The sequence below is a fragment of the Neolamprologus brichardi genome, chromosome 19 (assembly GCF_056152115.1).
Source record: "Neolamprologus brichardi isolate AB-2024 chromosome 19, ASM5615211v1, whole genome shotgun sequence".
NCBI classification, from domain to species: domain Eukaryota; kingdom Metazoa; phylum Chordata; class Actinopteri; order Cichliformes; family Cichlidae; genus Neolamprologus; species Neolamprologus brichardi.
Window position 1 is genome coordinate 15,665,575 of NC_142122.1, and position 20,900 is coordinate 15,686,474.

The 20,900-nt window shown below is 39.8% G+C and overlaps 1 protein-coding gene across 2 annotated transcripts in view; it reads right to left on the reverse strand.

Moving 5' to 3' along the window:
- Positions 1-20,900, reverse strand: part of begain (brain enriched guanylate kinase associated) — a 54,162-nt gene that overhangs the window by 4,651 nt on the left and 28,611 nt on the right. For both annotated transcript variants that reach the window (XM_035911013.2, XM_006798525.3), the window contains exons 4-6: positions 20,575-20,641; positions 6,671-6,778; positions 3,838-3,921 (exon numbers count right to left, since the gene is read on the reverse strand). In XM_035911013.2, coding sequence (XP_035766906.1) covers positions 3,838-3,921; positions 6,671-6,778; positions 20,575-20,641 — 259 coding nt within the window. The remainder of the gene's footprint in view (positions 1-3,837; positions 3,922-6,670; positions 6,779-20,574; positions 20,642-20,900) is intronic.

Sequence of the window (20,900 nt, forward strand, 5' to 3'; positions counted from 1 at the left end):
CTTATTCATCCATACATGATAGTATTGAGGGCAACTGGTCGTTTTTTAGGTTTCTGAAGACTTTTGCCTCTCATCCAAGACGCTTCTTCAGTTCTATAACAACTAGTGGAGGATCCAAGGTATTTAACCACTAGCAGGGGCTGTACCCTTGGAAGTGGCCCTGAGGGTTGGTGACCAACTATTAGTCATAAAAGTCATCACATGAAATAAGGTGTGAAGAAAGGCTTATGAAGTAAAACCTGGTACTCTCCACCAGCCATTTGATAAATGAAACCTCTTAAATGAGAGGTGAATGTCTTCATGAACCTAAAGAAGTCGAGTTGGAGGTAGATGCCCTGTCTGACCTGAATTCCTCTCCTGATAACGCAAAGAAACTGTGCTACCTTTAATAACTTTCTAAACAACCTTTATTTAGTTATGAGTTACAGAGTCCACAACTTAATTATACAGACATAAATATTTCTTCTTTCCTTCCTGCTTTCTTCCATCTGTTTCTCAGCCTGTCATCTTTCTCCTTTTCTTGCTGTGTGTCTCTCTCACACACACAGACAGACACATAATCTCTTTGATTGGCTCCAGTTTGAGAAAAATGTTCCTGTCAATTACAGACTGGCTCTTTGTGCCTATTAAAGCTGGTCAGGGTCAGCAGGAACTGTTCCCGACACACTGAGCTCTCTTTCTACTCATCCCTTTCTTTATCCTTTCATCTTTCTCCTCTTGCACCACTGCCTTCTCAACCAAAAGACTCTCATTCCCCCCATCTCTCTTTTTTTTCTTTTAGTGTGTCTTTTTATTTCTCTTTCTACCATCAAACAACATTGGTTCCACAGGGAAGGGCTTAGATTCAAATTAAACCAGTTCTCTGGGTCTCCAGCTGGGTATTGGGAAAAAAATAGATAAAATTCTGACTTGGCTTTGTTAAGAAATAGAAGCTCGCCTCGGCATAAAATAACCTGCATCTTTTAAGTCGGGGCTATTTTTAGCCGCTGTTGCCTCTCCCAGAGGGAATAGAGATGGAAAGTAGGTGAGGCTGTGGGGGGAGAGCGCAAGATAATATACAGTATGTGCTCCAAGTAAGTCAGCTCAGCATTAGTTGCTATCTGAGGCAGATCTTAATTAACAGTCACATAGTTGTGCAGTGTTAAGCAACGTGACAGCGAACACATCTGCAGGTCTTCTTTTAATACAATAAGTGGATTAATAGCATATCGTGGAGCTGGTTACTTAAAAGACTAGAAATTCACCCCTTGTTCCTAAACTCCGTATTTCCTGCTTCACAATGGAGATAAAAAATTTCAAATGAAATGTTAGTTTTCCTAGCAATAAGACACACTCCATAGCTTCTTTAGTTAATCTTGGTAAATCTGTTACGTATCTAAACTGGGGGAAATAGTTAAACCAAAAAAAGTACATTTGTGTTTGGTCAATTATTTCTTTGTTGTAACAATGTTTCTTGGCAATAAATCTCACACTGTTGGAAATCCTATTTATTTTCCCTTAAATGGTGCTGAGGAAAATGTGAGAAGAATACAGACTTAAGTATACGGGCTTGTCTGGCCAACAGCTTATTCTACTATTGACTCTTTTTTTGAGCTTCTGGTACCCCAGGTGCTGACAATCAGGTGTCTGATTAGTGTCACTTGTGAACTACAGTGGTCAGCTGTTTTCAGATTAGAAGTGTGTCCTAGTACCACCACCAAAATTGAAGGTCAGGGTCCATATAACAGGGAGTGTCAGAGACCAGCTGCAAAGTGGGCGTCCCACTGCAGTGTGTGACGACCTGGTAATGAGTATGAGAAGGTTTTCCAAGCTGTTGTGTATGTGTGTGGTTCTTCCACAAGCTACTGAGGCCCCTATTTATTAAATAAATTGTTAAATTGACAGACCTCCAATCCAATAAGTGACACCAAACAAAAGTCAGTAGCAGACTGACACTTTGTTAATGATTTGAAGCAGTCAGGATTTTCACTATTTTAAGTACACGCCTGTAAGGTCCGCCTGCTCAGGAAACACATGCACAGACCTTTCCTAAGTTTTTCAGTGTACATTTAAATGACTTTAAATGTGTTCTTTAATGGATATTCTGTCTTTCTCTATTAGAATGAAAAAAAAAAAGAAAATAAAACAATTTGATTATTTATTTTGTTTATATTTAGCAGCGGAGCAGGTAATTGGACAGTAGTTCTTCAGTTTCACTGTGCAAACTTAGCCCTTAGGTCTCTTATTTCTAGGAGAATCTCTTGGCTGACAAAATCCCCCAAAGCAGAATTTTTACTGTTTCCAGTCAGCTTAAATCAAAAACACGTCTAAATGGTACTCTAAATATGCACAGCAGCTATAGTGCTTCAAAACTGAGGCCAACACTACATGCTCCAGTCACAAACATATTCCCCAGCTGATGTCATTTAGAAGAGTGCAAATGAAAGAGAAGGCAGTGTTTGTGGACTGAAGTGTAGCACTAATTCCCGTCACTAATGCAGTACAGTATTGCCTGTGTTAATGAATGCAATACTAATGTACTTCTGTGAAAGATTCCTAGATGATTCATGTTTTCTATAGAAAAACATACTTGGCATGCCTATTTAAGTTTAACAGCCATATCTGAATCAGTTTCTGGCAGCTATATGCAATTAGTGTTATTGCTTTGTGGCTACAGTGCTGCTGTTCAGCAAAGATTAGATGAGCTCCCTATTAGCCAGTGGACTTTACCTCAATTTCCTGCCCTAAAGTCCTAAATGTGTTTGTTTAAAGAAAAGCATAAAACATCCCCTTTTCAGAGTTTTAACAAGCTGAATTCATTATTGCTCTATTTCATTTATATCAATGGGTTTTTTGGTGATGCAAGTAGTCTGTAGGTAGTGTTTCACTTAATTATGAGCCCAGGTCTACAGATTTTTTTCCCTTTCTTTTGTGCCTCAGGTGTCATCACAAGCCAGCCTTTCATTCATTTATTATGCACAGCTAAGATGCACACAGATGGTACTTCAGACAGCAGACCTTCATCAGTCTGAGAGGAGAGGCCATGAGCGCTGTGGCTCCTTCTTATTGTGAAAACCACTCAAGTAGGCTTTTAATAGTACACCAACACAATATCATAAACTTTGCTTGATTAGAAGAAAAATACATTTAATTTCCTCTTTATTAGTACAAGTAAATGAAACCATCTCAAGCTTAGGCTGATGTAGTTATGCCCATTAGCCTCAGAGCTGTATGTTGGATTTAAGCTGATGAGTTAAGGTTTCACACAATGCTTGGAAATGTTTTAATGCTTTAAACGAATATTATTTATTATTAGATTTTGGCAATAATATTTGTGAAAGAAAGGAGCTAATGCTGTTTGAAAGAATTCCCCAAAGTAAATTTTGGTGGAGAAATCCCGACATGGCAGGAGTTACCAAAGTGTTACCATAGTGTTAAGTAGAATACACTAAAGCAGCATCAGCAGTACGTTTCAAATGCTTGACTAGTGTGTCCTTGTATACTGAATTCAGATGTAGCACTTTCTAAAAGACTTTATTCAGGCAAAGCATTTTGTACAACATGCTGCTTGAATGAAAAATTTAATCTTAAACCGCATTCAATAATAAATAGTAAAGACCCAACTATGTTATTTTATTAATACACTTTATAAAGTTCTCAAATGTAAACACTGCAATTTCCTGCCGCTCGTCTAGACTAACCTTGTTTGGAGTGTAATTTAATAAACAAAACATTTTTGCTTAAATGGTCGGCGCTGAATTTTAAAGCTGAACTTTTTAAAAAAATTTTTTTTTTTACTGCAGCACAAACCTAAACCCGCACTGATGTAGCTGCAGCAGGCAGTGCTGGTGAGCTCACCTCAGACATCTTATGTGCTCTGTAGTGAGACTTGGAGCACTGCAGCAGCTGGGCTGCCAGATTGCAGTCTTTCCTGTACAGGTCCTGAAAAAAAAGCAAAAAGATTATTCCCATTCACTTAAAACACACACACACACACACACACACACACACACACACACTGGGTTTTCTTTGGCATCTTGATAATTAAAGCATGCTGTGAGTGAGGAGTGTTATGAGTTTAAACCATCCCTGAGTAAAACCTTTAATACTTTTGATTACAGCCTTCTAATTGTGCTTTATAATTATAGGAGATGTCTGAGGGGGGAATCAGGAGAGTGTGCAACAATACAGCTGAACATAAAAATATATGTAACCAAGAAGCATATATATGCTTCTTGGTTACATAATTTCACTGGGTAGCTCGCAGGATCTTTACAATACCAGCAAACTCTTCTTTAGACATATCTGCCCTGTGCAGACTGTGCTGATTTTATTAGAGTTGTCTGAAACAGCACATTAACTTATCTGCACCTTCCAGCCAAGGAAGCAAGTACAGCATTATTCATCTCTTTACTCATGCTTTCTTTCTGAAAAGAATGGTTATTAGATTTTTGCTCAAATTTCACAGCACCGTGAGGGTGGTCTACTGGCACAACAGATGCCTGGTTTCATTGTTTTCTTCGTTTACTGTGCGTGCATGTGTTAGTGTGGGCGGTTAACTGGTTTTAGAAGGTTTTCTTTTCCTCTCCCTCCTCTGTTAAACCTGTCCACTTATAAAGGTCAGTTCATGCTGCATTGTAGCTTTCCTGTTTCTCTTTAATAGCACAACCCTGACATTTTCCCCCCATAACATCAAAGCCCTCTCTTTGACAGTCTCAACTCCCCCACCAGTTAACAGTGACTGCTTTTTGAATCTTTTTTCCCCCCCTGTTTTGGTGAAAAGAGACATTTGAAGTCCCTGTAGTTTTTCGGGACAGTTCAAATAGACCTTTGAGACCTTTGGTGATGTCTTAGTTAATATGAACTGTGTGGTGTGTCTCTCCTGGGAGTGCCAGCTGACAGCTTTGTTGCTCCAGCTGGTTGTGAGGCAGACTTTGTGATGTCTTATGATCAATTCTTTATGTACACTATATTAATAATCTCTGAATATGTGAATTGAGTAGATTCTTTCCTTCAAGTTGTTGTGAAATTAGAGCCATTTACTTTCACAGTCATTATCTTTGTAGGTAATTTATTACATTTGAACAGTCTTTGGGGATCATCAACAACTTGATGCCCTCTTTTGTCTGTCAACATGTATAATATGTAACAACTTGTTCTACAGTACTGTGCAAAAGTCTTATTTATTTCTTTATACTTTGCTTCTTAATAGACACACCTTTTTGTAATGTTTAAAGTGGTCCTGAGGTGTACTTCTCCAGGTTTCCTAACAGTCTTTCAATTTTAGAAGAATATTTTTTTGTTTTTTTAAGTCACTTGACCATGACCTATGAAGCATTCAAGCATAAAATACCCTAAGACAAGCCTAATTCCTCAATTCCTAATTTCTAATTCAAGGGACAAACCAGCATTGTTTGCACATAACAGACAAATTAGTGTATTTGGACACTTTACTAGCAGCCTGTTGCAAAAGCACATAATTTGTTTCTATTTCTGTAGTTGGATCTTTCAAAAATGCCAAGAGATAACACAGCTTGACACATAAATGACATTTTTACACCAACCACAAACCCTATCCACAGCAGATGAACAGGATCATGTTCTTAAATACCATGTATTTACCATGCTCGTGTATGAACCATGTACTATGTTAAAGCCTGTTAGAATTGTGAAAACTCAAGTTTTTGCCTTATACTGTATTTCCATGTATGTTTGCACATTTTTCAATAAATTGCTGGACCTGTTTCCCATTTTCCTTGCAAAATATCAAGACATGACGGGTAATTCAGGACAATTGCAAACTGCTGTAGATTAAATGGCTTCATCAGTTAAGTGTAAAGCAAACACACAATTAATTTGTAGTGTGTTTTGTGGCAGTGGGTCTCAGGCATGACACAACTGTGAGGTTTTATTTTATTTCTTTGTGTTTTGAGCAGAAAATTTGACGGTTGATCTCCAGAGGAAATGTCTGCCTCACGGCTGGCACTGCTGGGACAAATTCTGAAACCTACTCAAAATGAACCTCATCTCTAATCACCTCCGCTGGATGTTGGAGGGGAGGATTGTAAGAGGACTCTATAGCTCAGAAGTGCTAAAAATTTGCCATAGAGCGGTAAGAGAAAATCTAACTCAGCCTAGAGCCCCTCCACAAGGAAACCAGTAAAATCACTTCAAAGAAAAGCGAGGCATTAAACTTCCACATGCCGTTGAGCTCAGGTCTTTGCAGCTGTGGATTCAACCTCTGCCAGCCCCGAGGATGCCCATTGATTTCAGTTCTATCACTATAAAACATCCAGTGGCTTAGAGTTAATTCCTCTATCTGCTGTGACACCTTGAAGCACAAATATTGAGGATGTTGCAGAAATACAGTGAGTGTGACTTCCAGCTTGACATGAGGAAGTGCTCTCCTCAGAAAGAGTTGATTTTTAGCTTCCAAAACCAACTGTTGTTTTGGTGCTAACAAGGCACCAAGTAAGTAAGGAAGGAAGGCAGCTGCCCCAGGGCATCAAGTCTCTGTGCCCTGGATTTCCTGGGCTACTGTGCCTGCAGGCAAAATATAATTTGGGCAAGCAATCATACCAAAAAGTTCAGATACTGTCCAAATAACCTTGCTTCAGGTATATTCCCAGTGCTGACAAGAGGTATTATGGGGAACTTACATTATATAGATGGAGCAGCTTTAAGTACTCACATTGTCCTCTCTGAGTTTATTAATGGTGATCTTCGCCTCCATGAGATGATTGTTGAGAACAATGATTTCCCGGCTGAGGGCTCTCTTTTCCTCCTCGTGGTGCTGTGACTACAGTGTAAGAGAAAGAATGGACAAGTTAAAAGAGAAACTGGAGAAAAACAGAAGGAAAAAATCCCCAAGGATGACAGAGTGGATGATAAGATGAGGGGCAGGAAGTGAGGGTTAGAGAAAAGAGATAACGAAAGAGATGAGAGAGCCAAAGTTGGAGGAGCAACAGAGGTAAAACAAGATTATAAAGGAGCACAAGAAAAATGAAAGGGGGAAAGTCATAAGTCACTATCAGCGTGAAGCTGGCGCTAGCACCAGGACTTAATTAAAAGAAGATTACACTTGCCAGAGCTCATATCATATCAATTACTCTGGGAGTAAGAGAAAGAAGCATGGAGGGGAAGCGAGCGAAAGATGAGAAAAATAAAGTGGGTGCAAGAAAGACAAATGAAACACTCCATTTCCAGTGATTACTGTCAAAGAAGTGCAAAATGACCCTGCTGTAGTGACATTTGAACCACACTAACAGCCGAGTTTAATGATGGCTTCTATGTCTCTCTCTGTGTCTGTCCAGTCAGCTCAGCAGCTGTTGGCCACTTAATCCACCAGCTTGCCACAGATATCCCCCCTAATGATTTTGGTGGCCTGATCGCTCATCTAATATAATCGAAATTCCTTTACTTGCACGTCTAAAATGTAAAAATAGGAAATAATTCATTCTTGCTAAATTGGCGTGTGACAGTCATTATTCTCAGCCAACAGGCCAGTCGTAACAACGCCATGATCTTTTATAAATATTATGACCTGTGTGAGGGTATCGTCGGATCAGGTTCTTTAGCTCCACAAACTTTAACTAAATGCATCTCATAACGAACAATGATTCTGGCATGCAGTTAACACTTCAGCCTCCAGGGGGCAGTATAGGGTTCTTTTGGCTTAGAAATTATTATGTTTTGTTTTTCTTATTCACATGTGTCACACTGGCATACACACATACACAAAGTTGTAACTGTGAAACCTGTCACACAGCACCAGCTGTCAAATGATACACTCACTTGGCCTCCCACCCTTTTTTCCCTCCCTCCTTCTAATCTCCCAATGGTGGTGATTGTTTTGAAATACAGAGGTGCAGCGCCAATCTAATAGGTGGCAATTAATGTCAGTTTAAGCAATAGAGCAGCATTGATATTCAAATCCAATTCTGTTACGGTCTCATTAATCAGCTGTCGAGACAAGCGCCTCCCCGCTGTTCTTTCTCCAGCTCATTACTCCTGCCTCCAGCTCGTTCTCACTATGTGGATGACCACATTAGGTACATTTTTAAGCTCAGATATTTAATTTGTCGCTTTCCTTTCTTTGTTAAAGTGATGTTGTCTTGGCTCAGAGACAATCTCCAGCTCAGATGTTAATATGACTGGTGTTGTGGTTTTACACATGGCTGCTTTTTCTTTTTTCTTTTAAGAGTGACTCTGGACTTTAGAAACTGCACAATCGGCCTCATTTAGCAATACGTGACTTTTTAATGCAACTTTTTTTTGCTGTTTTCCAGCTGTGCAACAAGCTGCAAGCAACTTTAGTAATCAGCTGGAGTTGTGTTTGTGCACCCCCAGTGAAAGCTCTGGGATTTACTGCGCTATAAGTTTGGTTTAGACTCCACCAGCTACTAGTGCCTGACTTCATCTGTGCTCCCTGTAATGTTGCGCTTTGGGCATGTAGAATAGAAGGTGTTTATCAGAAGGCCTTTTCATTGAATACAGCTGCCTAATGCATTTGTAAATTATGACGACTGGAGCGGCAAAGTAGAGATAAAAGGCAGCAGCCACACTGTGGGAAGCTGTATAGTTAAGTGATAATTCTGTGTGTGTGTGTTTATCACTTGTACATCAGTCATTTGATTCAGTGTTAATACAGAAATATTGATTAGTGCATCTTTCAAACCCGTCTAATCGATCGACCGGAGGCTCGAGTGCATCTGCACTGTGATAAATGTTGTAATAAAGAGTATGAAAAAATGAATCAGCGCAGCTTTAATGTTAGTTAGAATCCAAGCCTGTTTCATTTACTACCCAATAGAACAGGAACACAGTCGCTATCATCGGCATTAAAAGGCATCTTTAATTTACGATTCTTCTAAAGGATCTTTGGGTCTTCTATTGCATTTTTGCTGAAAATTATAGGAAAACAGGGCACAGAGTCTGCTTAGAGACAAAAGAGGCAGAGGGCATTCTTAACTGTGCTGATATAGTCATCATTGATCTTGTGCTGTATTTTAGAGAGAAGAGGAAAATGGGGTTTTATAAGTTCTAGCCAGCAGAATTTCAGCTGTGCACACTGATTTTTGCTATCTCCAGCAGTCACTTTGTGTTGGATACACATGGCGTTCTTATCTGTTGGTACCACACAAACAAGGAAACCGCATCAAGGAGAATTAATATGCATATTCTGACAATCTTATCTTATTGATTGACCCAGAGGAGTAGGGAAGATATTGTTTCCCACCCTAATGCATTGCACAGAATTAAAGCATCTCTTTTTGTCTTTCAAGTTTCTTCCAATCATTCACAGGAATGGTTGACCATTAGTGGTCAAGTTTAAGGGTTTGTTCAGACGTCATCTTAAATGACTCCTTTAACAAAGTTATCTCCTCTCCCAGTCGGATACGTAATGGAACAAATCAAAAACTAAACTCACAGGGCACGCTTCAATTATTGATCAGGTGAATTGAGTGCACAGTGTATAAAATGAGGAAAAAGTGTTTTTCTAAGACACCCCGGTTTGTTTTATGTATTCTGCTGGAGATTCTGTCTCTTCGCTGGGCAACAAATGAAGCCTGAGTCCCATGAGATGCAATTACTGAGGACTTCGGTTCACAGAGGAGAGCAGAAAACTCTGCTCCATTTTAAATACATCCTTATTTTAAGAGGGAAAAGGAAAGAAACAAAGTAGATTTCTAACCTCATTAAAGAGGATTTTGAAATCAAGACACCAAAGATAACCACCACCCTGCTAAAAGCAGCTTCTGTATGTAGCGAACACTTATAGGTAGAAGGAGATCTAAGAAGTTGTTCAATGGATACAATTAAAGCAGAAGTAAATCTCTGGGTGATCCAAATTGATTATGTTAAGATGAACTTGCCATGTGAAACAAACAATATTTATAGGAGGAAATAAGCCTCAGTTTCAGTCAGCATTTCAAAGACAAGGAGTTATTTTTAAATTGTTTCCTGTAGAACTGAAAAACCACCTAGGTTGGCGTATGTGGGTAATCCATCATGATACAAATTTACTTGACTATATTTTGGAAGTGTTCCAGGTGATGTGGAGGGGGATTTGTGGGCTACACTGCTGGGAAATCAAACCTTACCTATTATAAGAAAATACAGTGTACATAGAAAAACTAAAAATCCCTCCATGCAATTTCTTCCACTTATCCAATTCAGGGTTACGTGGGGCCGGAGCCCAGAGACAACCATTCATGCTCACATTCGTACCTACAGCCAATTTAGAATCACCAATTAATTAATGTGCATTGTGCATGTCTTTGGACCGTGGGAGAAAGCTGGAATACCCGGAGAAAACATACAAAACTCCATACAGAAGGCTCCAGCCAGCCGGTGGAGTCGAACCCAGCGGATTCTTGCTCTGAAGAAACCACTGTGCCACCAAATAAGTCATAAAAATGTGCTGAAAATACTTCAAAAATTCAGGACCTGTATCCTGAAACTGTGTCTGCTGAAAAATAGATGTGTTTTAGAGCAAAGAGGCTTTATTGCTAAGATGAATGAGTCTTATTCTTATCAGTTTGTTTTACTGTCCATTCTGTGCTTTTCTCTTCCAGAATCAGTAGTAAATGGTGAAATGCATCAAAACTGTCTGGTTTCACTTTGATGCTGCTCTCCTACATGTAATTTTCACATTTTATTCAAGAGTTATGATTAATGGCTGTGGTGTTAATGGCACTAATTAGTGCACTGCAGATAGAGCATGGCTCTGCTCCCTGAAGGGCACAGAGTAACCCATACAGACAGGTATAACACTCAGAATCGACAGGCTTTCTCAACCACCAGGACTATTATTCATCTGCTTCCTTTTACATGGTGAAATGTAATAAAATAATAATAATAATAATAGAAAGAAATCTCTCTAAATCAGGCATCTGTATGCACTGATCTTAAAAGAGATCACACTACACACCTTTTTGAAAAGTGTGACTCAATTTACACCATGAAGCACAGAAAATAAGCAACCTTAAAAACTCTGTGATAGTTAGCTGACTGACTATCAACTACATGACACCTCACAGTCATGTTTCCTCCAGCAGATTTCTGCTAACGTCTTTGTCATGATGTTGATTAGTTATGGCATGTAGCACAAAGTTTTATTGTAGGGAAAAAAACTGCAAGGAGAGTAATTTAAAAGTCAGTACTGATAAAGTAGAATGTGCTGCCTGTGGAGATCCCAAAAGAGCAAGAAACCGTTTGTCAGCAAATAAGTTGGGGTGCAGATTGTGAAGAGCTATACAGAGTAACAAACTGAGCTGGAAAAGGTGGAGTGGTGAGAGAAATACTGAAGTATAAGTATTAAACTAGTGGCATCAAAATATATTGTTTTAAGTACCAAAAGTAGAAGAACCCATAAGCATTACCACCTATTTTGTTTTAATGTTATACCGTAATTGTCTTAATAGCTGGTCATTTTCAACTCAAGACTGATAAAACTGTGTTCCCCACTGGTCCCTTTATTAAGTACACCTTGGACCCTGTTTGCCTTCAGATGAGCTTTTTCTTCTTCATGGCATAGAGTCAACAAGGTGATGGAAACATTCATCAGAGATATTGGTCCACGGTGACACGACAGCATCATAACCTGTGATGTGAACTTCTCGTTCCACTGCATCCCGTTCAGATGACTGTGAACTCATTGTCATGTTCAAGAAACCAGTCTGAGATTATTCAAGCCTTGTGACATGGCACGCTATCTTCTTGGAAGCAGCCATCAGATGAAAGGTACACTGTGGTCATAAAGTGGATTTTGCAATATTTGCCTCTGAGATGTAATGAAGTAGAAATATTTACATCCTGCAGTGAGAAAACCCAAGACTGAGGTGATAAACAATGCACTGATAGAAAGCAATTATGGTTTAATGTTTTTACCTTTAGATTACTTAGTATTTTAGTTGCTTTTACTTCCTGTAAAACTGAAGGTTTAATGCTCTGGTTGTTAACTGATCATAATAGAATGTGAATATTATTTATTTAAGTCAAACTACAACAGACCTTTTTGTTTTGGGATGACAGTTACAGATGAAGAAGATGTAATCTCTGTTAGGAGTAAGACCTCAATTTCCTGTCAGTTTGTCAACGGAGAAAAGAGAAACAAGACTTTCAGCACCATGGACAGCTCCTTAACAATTCCAGCACTATAATGCAGGATCATCCAACCAAATAAATAAAAGAAAAAGTACTCCACTTAAATAATATATATCATATAAAAACCTATATAAAAGCCTATTATCCAGTTATAAGTACGGGCAGTATATGAAGTCTACATTTCTTGTAGTTATTGTTTGTTCGGTATTTAGTCTGAATTTTAAAACTTTCCTCTGTTCTGAAGTCTGAGGGATATTTTGGGTAACACAGGCAAAAGCTTACTTGACTAACAATTGTATGCAAATATGTATTTTCTGCTTGCACCAGCACTGTCTGGGTGAGCCTCAAAGATTAATTTGAATTCCTACTAAACAGTCTAACAGCCACCAAGCTATAACTCATCTAACGCTAGGACTGTCAAAGCGATATTTCAGCAATGTCCTTCTTGATCCACGCTGGCTACAACTACTGAGCACAGCTATACCAATGTCATCACAGCCTACATCTCGCCAGTTCTTCCAGGTGTTAATCACTTGCTTTGCTCTTTATGAATTAGTTTTAGTCATCATTGTTTTTCAGTTGACCTTGCCATTTCAGGCTTCTCAGAACTTTTAATTACGTGTCTGATTTGACTGGAACTGCTTTTGTCACTGCCTGCCTGGTCTGTCTTCTACAAAGGAATATATTCCCCCCTTGAAATGCCATTGCATGACATGACATCAAAAGAAATAGCAATCCCAATAGGCCCTGTCTCAGAAAAAAAAAAATCCCAATACTGTCTCCTGCCATGAAGACCGATTTGCTACACCAAGGCCCTCTGCTTGAAAGACAATCCCTTTGAAAAGAGTTTCACATGAGCAGAATGCATTGATGTGTGTGACTGTAGGATGGAAACACACTGAAGGCATTTATGCTGTTCATGGCAGAAGTGTGACAAAGCAATAACTATTAGATCCAAACATCAGCAGTAATAGACTGCATATCACGTGGGACAGATGTTGGTGTAAGTGGCTATCTACTGAATATACAGCACTGTATTTCATGATTGCTCTGATTTATTACAGTTTTCACATCTCACTGCCCACTACCACGCATGACTAAACCTCCATTATCTGCCACAACCAATACCATTCACTGTAGCTTCTGCTTATTATAATTATTAAAAACAAATATGTTGTTGTTTGGCTATTTCTGCATATCTACTAACATACCACTGGCCACATATTAAATAGGCGTAAACACGAGATGCCTTTTTTGGGGGGAAATTACAATACTGTGCAAAAGTCTTGATCCACCTCTCATTTCTTTAATGTTTGCTGAGAAAATGGAAAATAAATGCAGCGATTCATTGAAACATATTGAAATACAGCCTCATAATTCCATCACTTTTGACAACACACCAAGAACCACTGACTGAAATGCAGACCCAAACCATGAAATAGTCTCCACCTTGTTTTATATATATAAAACAAGGTGGAGACTATTTCACGGTTTGGCTGTAAACACTCAAAAATACATATTGAGAACCATTTGATAAAAAAAAATAAAATAGGATTCACAATTTTTTTTGTTTGCAATTTTGCATAACTCAACATTTTATCCATGTTTCCCTTCCTTAAGAATGGTTCCTTTACAGCCATCCTTCCACTGAGACCAGTTCTAACGAGACTTTGGTGAACAGAAGGTGGATCACCTGAAGGTAAATCCAGGACTTGACTTTTAGATACTGTTCATCTGTAGGAGATAATTGTTATTTTGACAGCTTCTTCTCTTGTCTTTTCTGTTTCCTAAAGTTACTTCAAATTTTTGAAGTACACCATGAAGTACACAGCACACCATGTTTTTGGTGTGCCTGTTTGGGAATCACCTTGTTGGTGGAAAAAGCATTATTTTATTGATGTCTTCTTTTTGTAGAGACAAATATTAAAATAGGAACAAATTCAGTGTTTATGTGCAGCCAGTATTCACAGAAAAACTTTGAATGCCCTTCAGAAAGCCTGGAAAACTAGGGCTGCAGACCACTTTTGGCTCCTTGGAAGCAAAACAGAAAGAAGAGAGGTGTGGCTCAAAACTTCCACATTACCCTTCACTTGAAGGAAAGCGAGATGTAATGACATTTAACATAAAAAGTCCTGGTCAAACATAGATCACAGAGATTTTATAGAGCTAATTAAGCTAATGAGTCTCTTCAAGTCACTGTCTTTTACAGTTAGCTAGATCAAGGAAGTCTGGATAGACTCAGGGGTTTTCTAGTGGCTTTTATGAAGTGCTTTATTGCCATGGAAGAAATGACCTCTTGATGAATGAAATTAAGTTGAAATCATTTCCAGATGCGGACAGCAAAAAGTGACAGTTTGTTTGTTGTTAACCAGCTACTGAAGTAAGTTAGAATATTTTTTCTTCTGATGTTTCCAAGGTGTATAAAATGAACTTTCAAGCTCATCGTGTCAGGAATGCCAACTCTTTAAAAATCTCAGAAAATTTGAACATTTCCAAATCCAACACAACTGGATGACATTACTTCATATGTAATTGAAGAATCTGTTACATGATCAAAAGCATCAAAGCAAGTTGATCTTACAATGAGACTCCAACAGCCTCATAACAACTGAAAGAAAACGGACAAGTTAAGTGCGAGATGAAAAGCAGCTGACTATAGACATTTTTATCTCCCTGTTTCATCCGCCGAGGCTCGATAACCTTGTTGCTACTTCTCTAATAATTTCACAGAATCTTCTTCTATCAGTGAGTGTGCTGCACAGACAAGCCAAATGGATCAAACCTTTGATGAGATAACAATCCAGGCTAATCAAGATACTGTAAGTCTGTCATAAGACAGGCCTTGCTGTAGAGCTGGCTCATCTTTTTCACTGATTCTGGCTTTTAAGTCCTAAAGCTGAAGCTGGGAAAATACTTGGGAAACCTCTCAACCTGATGCAATTGGACAGCTGCTGCTGAGGTGACTAGGACAGCAGTTAGCTGTAATAGTTTTCTAACAGGGTTGCGAGGCAGCTAAGACCAATTACTTTGGACATTGATTGCTCTCCCTGTCTTTGATCATGTAATTGCTTTGAGCGAGATGAGAGTGGCTCTGCTGCTGAACAGGTGTGTTGAAATCGATTACAGCAGATTTCTCATTTCTTAGACGAGAGACACAGAATGGCGAGCGTAAGTGTCATCATCATTCATAAATTATCTGGTTGTATAAGATCACACTGTAGTTTATTGTTGCTATTTATTATGATCACTGCATTTGAAGATCTGAAGTCCTTGCATCTTGTGTTTCTATAGAGGCTGCTGATCATGACTCCAAACATTTAATAGAGTCATTAATTTACATTTGAACACATGGGTGTGGATAATATTACACTTAGTTTAGACTGTACAGCTACAGACACAAGAAATCTGCATTTGCATTCATACTTTCTTTTGACTGGCAGTCGGGAAACATCAAAAACAACGTCAGACAATAGCTTTATCAAGTTTCTTGACACATTCACCTGGAAACTTTAAATTATATTTGGAGCTGAAACAAAAGTTTTGAACCACCCCCTCATTTCTTTACATTTGGCTTCCAAAGACTTAGACTTTCTTGTAATATTTTACAGTGGTGGAGGAGTCGTTCTCCAGGATTTCTGAAGGTCTTTTAGAATTTTTATTCAGACATTGGCTACGTTATCACTCATTTTCAGTCCAGTCCTTGTACCTGACCATATTCAAACAGTAGTTATTTGTGTGTTAAATCACTGGTCTACGATCATCACAGCTTGACAGACCTAAAATATCATCATCAGTTTTACAGCCCTTGAACTGACAAAAGCAAAGACATCACCCACAGCCTGCCGTGTCACAGAAAAGTAAGATGGTTAAGTCAAGGAGCTGTGCCTTTGACTGAGCCATTTGCATTTCTTTGTAATGACAGTAGACTTACTTACTGAATGTCAAAGAACAGGGACATGTTGTTGACATTCTGCTTGTTTTCTTAAGCTATTATTTACTAGGTGGTTTAATATATGTGTGTTTTCAGAACGTACACTTAACACTGAATGAAAGGGAACAGTTTTGAGTTAAAAAATACTTTAATTGATTCGGATAATGTGAGACAACAGGACTATATGTGGCTTGTGAATCTAATGACTAAATCTGTGGTCTATACTTCACAGAACTGTGACTCTGCGTGTGTTTTTCTCAGGCTGAATTAATTTGGGATAAATCTTCTGCTGTGCCAAACTGATGAAAAAGACAATTTCTCCAAAAATAAAATAAAGAAGAAATAAAACTGTTTATCATAAAGCAACAATAATGTTATATTGTCAAATATATTGTGGCATTTCTACACCAGGGAACAATATAATAAAATTAAAAGAAACAAATCTAACAGGAGTTGCACTAGACAAAAAACAAACAAACAAACCAGCAGCCCAATTGTGACCTTGTGTGTTGTTAGACAACATTATAATATTTGGACTGAAAAGACAAGAAATTGTTAAGGATACAAAGCTGAAGCCTCAGGAAACAGATACTGGTAAACACATCTCTGCTGCTGTCTTTCTACAACTCTAATCTATGACAGGAAGAGGAAATTCTGAAAAAACCCCAAACTATAAGTAATGGTCTCCTGGTAACAGGACTTGATGCTCTCAAGGAGATGATTCCAGGTCAAGCTTTGGGTCAAAACCTGCTTACTGCGTACATGTGTGTATACAAGTATGTGGTTGAGCTCACAAATCCCCATCACTGTCATACATCTTTTATGAGAGTCTTAGGGAGACCGCTGTGGTACTTACATACACCATTAGGATTCTGCACTTCGTGCTAATATCAATACAAACAGGCACAGCGATCAGGAAATGTGAAAGCTCAGAGGGAGAGAAAGAGAGAGGCTGAAAATGTAGTTATGCAGCCTGAAGGTCGAACAAGCCCATTTATATTTATAGCTCAAAAAAAAAAAATGCACATCCTTTACTTAAGTCACAGTAGAAATACCAGAAAATGGACATTTATCTGCTGCAAGTTAATGTTCTGTTATTGCATTTCATTTGGTGGATTACACAGTAATTACTGATGCATTAATGTGTCAGCGGTCTTTACATGTTGCTAAGTGATGGAAAAAAACAAAAATGCTCTTGATCTTTAACAGAGTATCGTATTTTATGAATGGATAACCGTATTTAAACCTTTACTCCAACTTTCTTTTTTTATGGGTGAGCAAATATTTTACATAAACACTGAAATTACCAAAATATGTTTTTGAAAACATGAAAATATTAGGGTGAGAAGTGTTGTGAAAGGCAGGGAAGGGGAAAGCTAAGGGGAGAAAAAAATAGGGGAAAGCTACACGTGCACACACATAGTGCCTTGTCTTTGTAACCAAGGGGGGTTTTACGGAGGGAGGTGCTGTGATGTGTATTGTGTGAACTGTTTTCCCAATAAAAGGCAGCAAGAGGAGGCCGTCATTGTGGTCATTTTGTGGTAGACACCGACGAGGCCTCCCTTGCAAGTAAATCGATCGATTGGTGACTGTCTTGTTTTCTTCATGATGAATAAGTCTCTAAACTAGCGGGGCTTGTGGAAACACAGACCCAACACCTATGTTGCAAGGGTCTGTAGTATGAAGAGTTGGACAGCACCAAGCCCCGACAGGGTTCACGCCTACTTGCTGAAGACCCCAAGAACCCCAGGACCCCAAGAAGGGACCGGTCCCATCCAACTACCGCCTCAGTACTACATGGAAGCTCCTGTCAGGCATCATATCGGCTAAGACAAACAGGCACATGGGTCAATACATGAGCGGGGCACAGAAAGGGAAACACCAGCTAATGGTAGACAGAACAGTCAGCCGAGACTGCAAGACCAGACTGACCAATCTGTGCCTGGATTGATTACAATAAGGCCTATGACTCAATGCCCCACAGCTGGATCCTGGAATGCCTAGAATTGTACAAGATCAACAGGACCCTGAGAGCCTTCATCAGGAACTCAATGGGGATGTGGCAGACAACACTAGAGGCCAACCTCAAGCCCATAGCACAAGTCACCATCAAGTGCAGGATCTACCAAGGAGATGCTCTGTCCCCACTGCTGTTCTGCAAAGGCCTCAACCCCCTCAGTGAGATCATTAACAAGACTGGCTATGGATACCGACTACGGAACGGAGCAGTTGTCAGCCACCTCCTGTACATGGATGACATCAAGCTGTATGCCAAGAGTGAACGAGACATCGATTCACTGATCCACACCACCAGGATACACAGGAATGACATCGGGATGTCATTCGGGCTGGAGAAGTGTAGTCGGATGATAACAAAGAGAGGGAAGGTAGTCAGAACTGAGGGGATCGAGCTACCAGAAGGCAACATTGCAGAAATAGAGGACAGTTACAAGTACCTGGGGATCCCGCAGGCGAATGGGAACCATGAAGAGGCCGCTAGGAAAGCTGCAACCACCAAGTACCTGCAGAGGGTCAGGCAAGTCCTGAGGAGTCAGCTGAACGGTAAGAACAAGATCCAGGCCATCAACACCTACGCCCTGCCTGTGATCAGGTACCCTGCTGGGGTAACAGGCTGGCCAAAGGAGGAGATAGAAGCCACTGACATAAAGACAAGAAAGCTCCTTACCATGCATGGAGGGTTTCACCCCAAGTCCAGCACCCTGAGGCTGTACGCTAAGAGGAAGGAAGGAGGCCGGGGACTGGTGAGTGTCAGCACCACAGTCCAGGATGAGACAACGAACATCCAAGAATACATCACGAAGATGGTCCCAACTGACAGCGTGCTCAGTGAATACCTCAGGCAGCAGAAACCCTGAGTAGAAACCCAAGAAAGAGGAGGGAGACGAGGAACCATCATGGAAGGACAGGCCCCTCCACGGTATGTACCACCGGCAGATAGAGGAGGTGGCTGATATCCAGAAATCCTACCAGTGGCTGGACAAAGTTGGACTGAAAGACAGCACAGAGGCACTAATCATGGCAGCACAGGAACAAGCTCTGAGTCCAAGATCCATTAAGGCTGGGGTCTATCACACCAGGCAAGACCCCAGGTGCAGGCTGTGTAAAGATGCCCCTGAGACAATCCAGCACATAACAGCAGGGTGCAAGATGCTAGCAGGCAGGGCATACATGGAACGCCATAACCAAGTGGCTGGCATAGTGTACAGGAACATCTGTGCCGAATATGGCCTGGAAGTGCCGAGGTCAAAATGGGAAATGCCCCCAAGGGTGGTGGAGAATGACCGAGCTAAGATCCTGTGGGACTTCCAGATACAGACGGACAAAATGGTGGTGGCTAACCAACCGGACATAGTGGTGCTAGACAAACATGAGAAGACGGCCGTAGTGATCGATGTAGCGGTTCCGAATGACAGCAACATCAGAAAGAAGGAACACGAGAAGCTGGAGAAATATCAAGGGCTCAGAGAAGAGCTCGAGAAGATGTGGAGGGTGAAGGTAATGGTGGTCCCAGTGGTAATCGGAGCACTAGGTGCGGTGACTCCCAAGCTAGGCGAGTGGCTCCAGCAGATCCCGGGAACAACATCGGAGATCTCTGTCCAGAAGAGCGCAGTCCTGGGAACAGCTAAGATACTGCGCAGGACCGTCAAGCTCCCAGGCCTCTGGTAGAGGACCCAAGCTTGAAGGATTAACCGCCCGCAGGGGTGAGCTATCTATCTATACATACATACATGCATACATGCATGCATACATATATATATATATATATATATATATATATATATATATATATATGGGTACATGTGAACATGGTAATCACACTCAGGTGCCAAGACCAGAACAACTGAGATCATTTGGAGGATATGGCCTCGGTCCAGTTCCATATGAAATCCAGAGGAATTTGTTTATGGTGAAAGCATAAAGCGTATTACAAAGCAACTCTGACATAGCCAAATATAGAAAAGTTCCCATTTTTTCACGATTTATTGTTAATTTCTATTTATTATCTCTTTTTCTATTTGGATACATTTTCTGTTTTTAAACATTTATTTATTTGCACTTTATTTGTGTTTCGTTACAGCAGCATTTCTTTATCATGTAGAAAAAACGGAGACGTACTGCTGAACTAGCACTTCTTTTTCTCATACCAAATGGAATTAAATGTGCAGTTAAACATCTTTACACTGACAGAAAGGAGAGTTTAGCTTGTTCGGCCCACTTGAGATCAAAGCGAGCTGTATGTGGCCCATGATGTAAAATTAATTTGATGTGTTCGGCTTACCAAATAACTTTTCATAACTGTACAGACTGTGAAATTACATAGTTTTAATGTCCATATGGAAAACATCAAGAACACTGTGATGTTTTCCAATACAATAAAGAATACCTTCCACCATGATTTACAAAACAAAATACGATTTTAGTGGCGCTTGTACTATATGTAACCTTATGTAACTGGATGCTTCAGTGTCAATGAAAGATACAGTTACGCAAGGTTTTAAAAAAAACTTGCAAAAACTTCAGCAGGGGATTCTTACCGCCCTGTGCATCTTGTCCTCCAAATCCTGGTTGATCCTCTGAAGAGCTGCATAGCTACTCTGGATCCTGCAAAAAAACCGAACGGAGAAGTTAACGCACTTAAAAATGCAAACTGCACAATATGACGAGTAAAGAGTGTTTTACTGTTCGTAAACCAAAACAAGCAGCGGCGATCTGTACATAAATTTAGAGGAATAAAAAATTTACAACATCAGTGCGCTGACAGAAAGTCTCAGATGGGATTTGCAGGATATCTTAAGTTCTTACTTAGACTTAAGGATCACTGTGGTTATAAATCTGCTGAACTAAAACACCACAAAAAGGG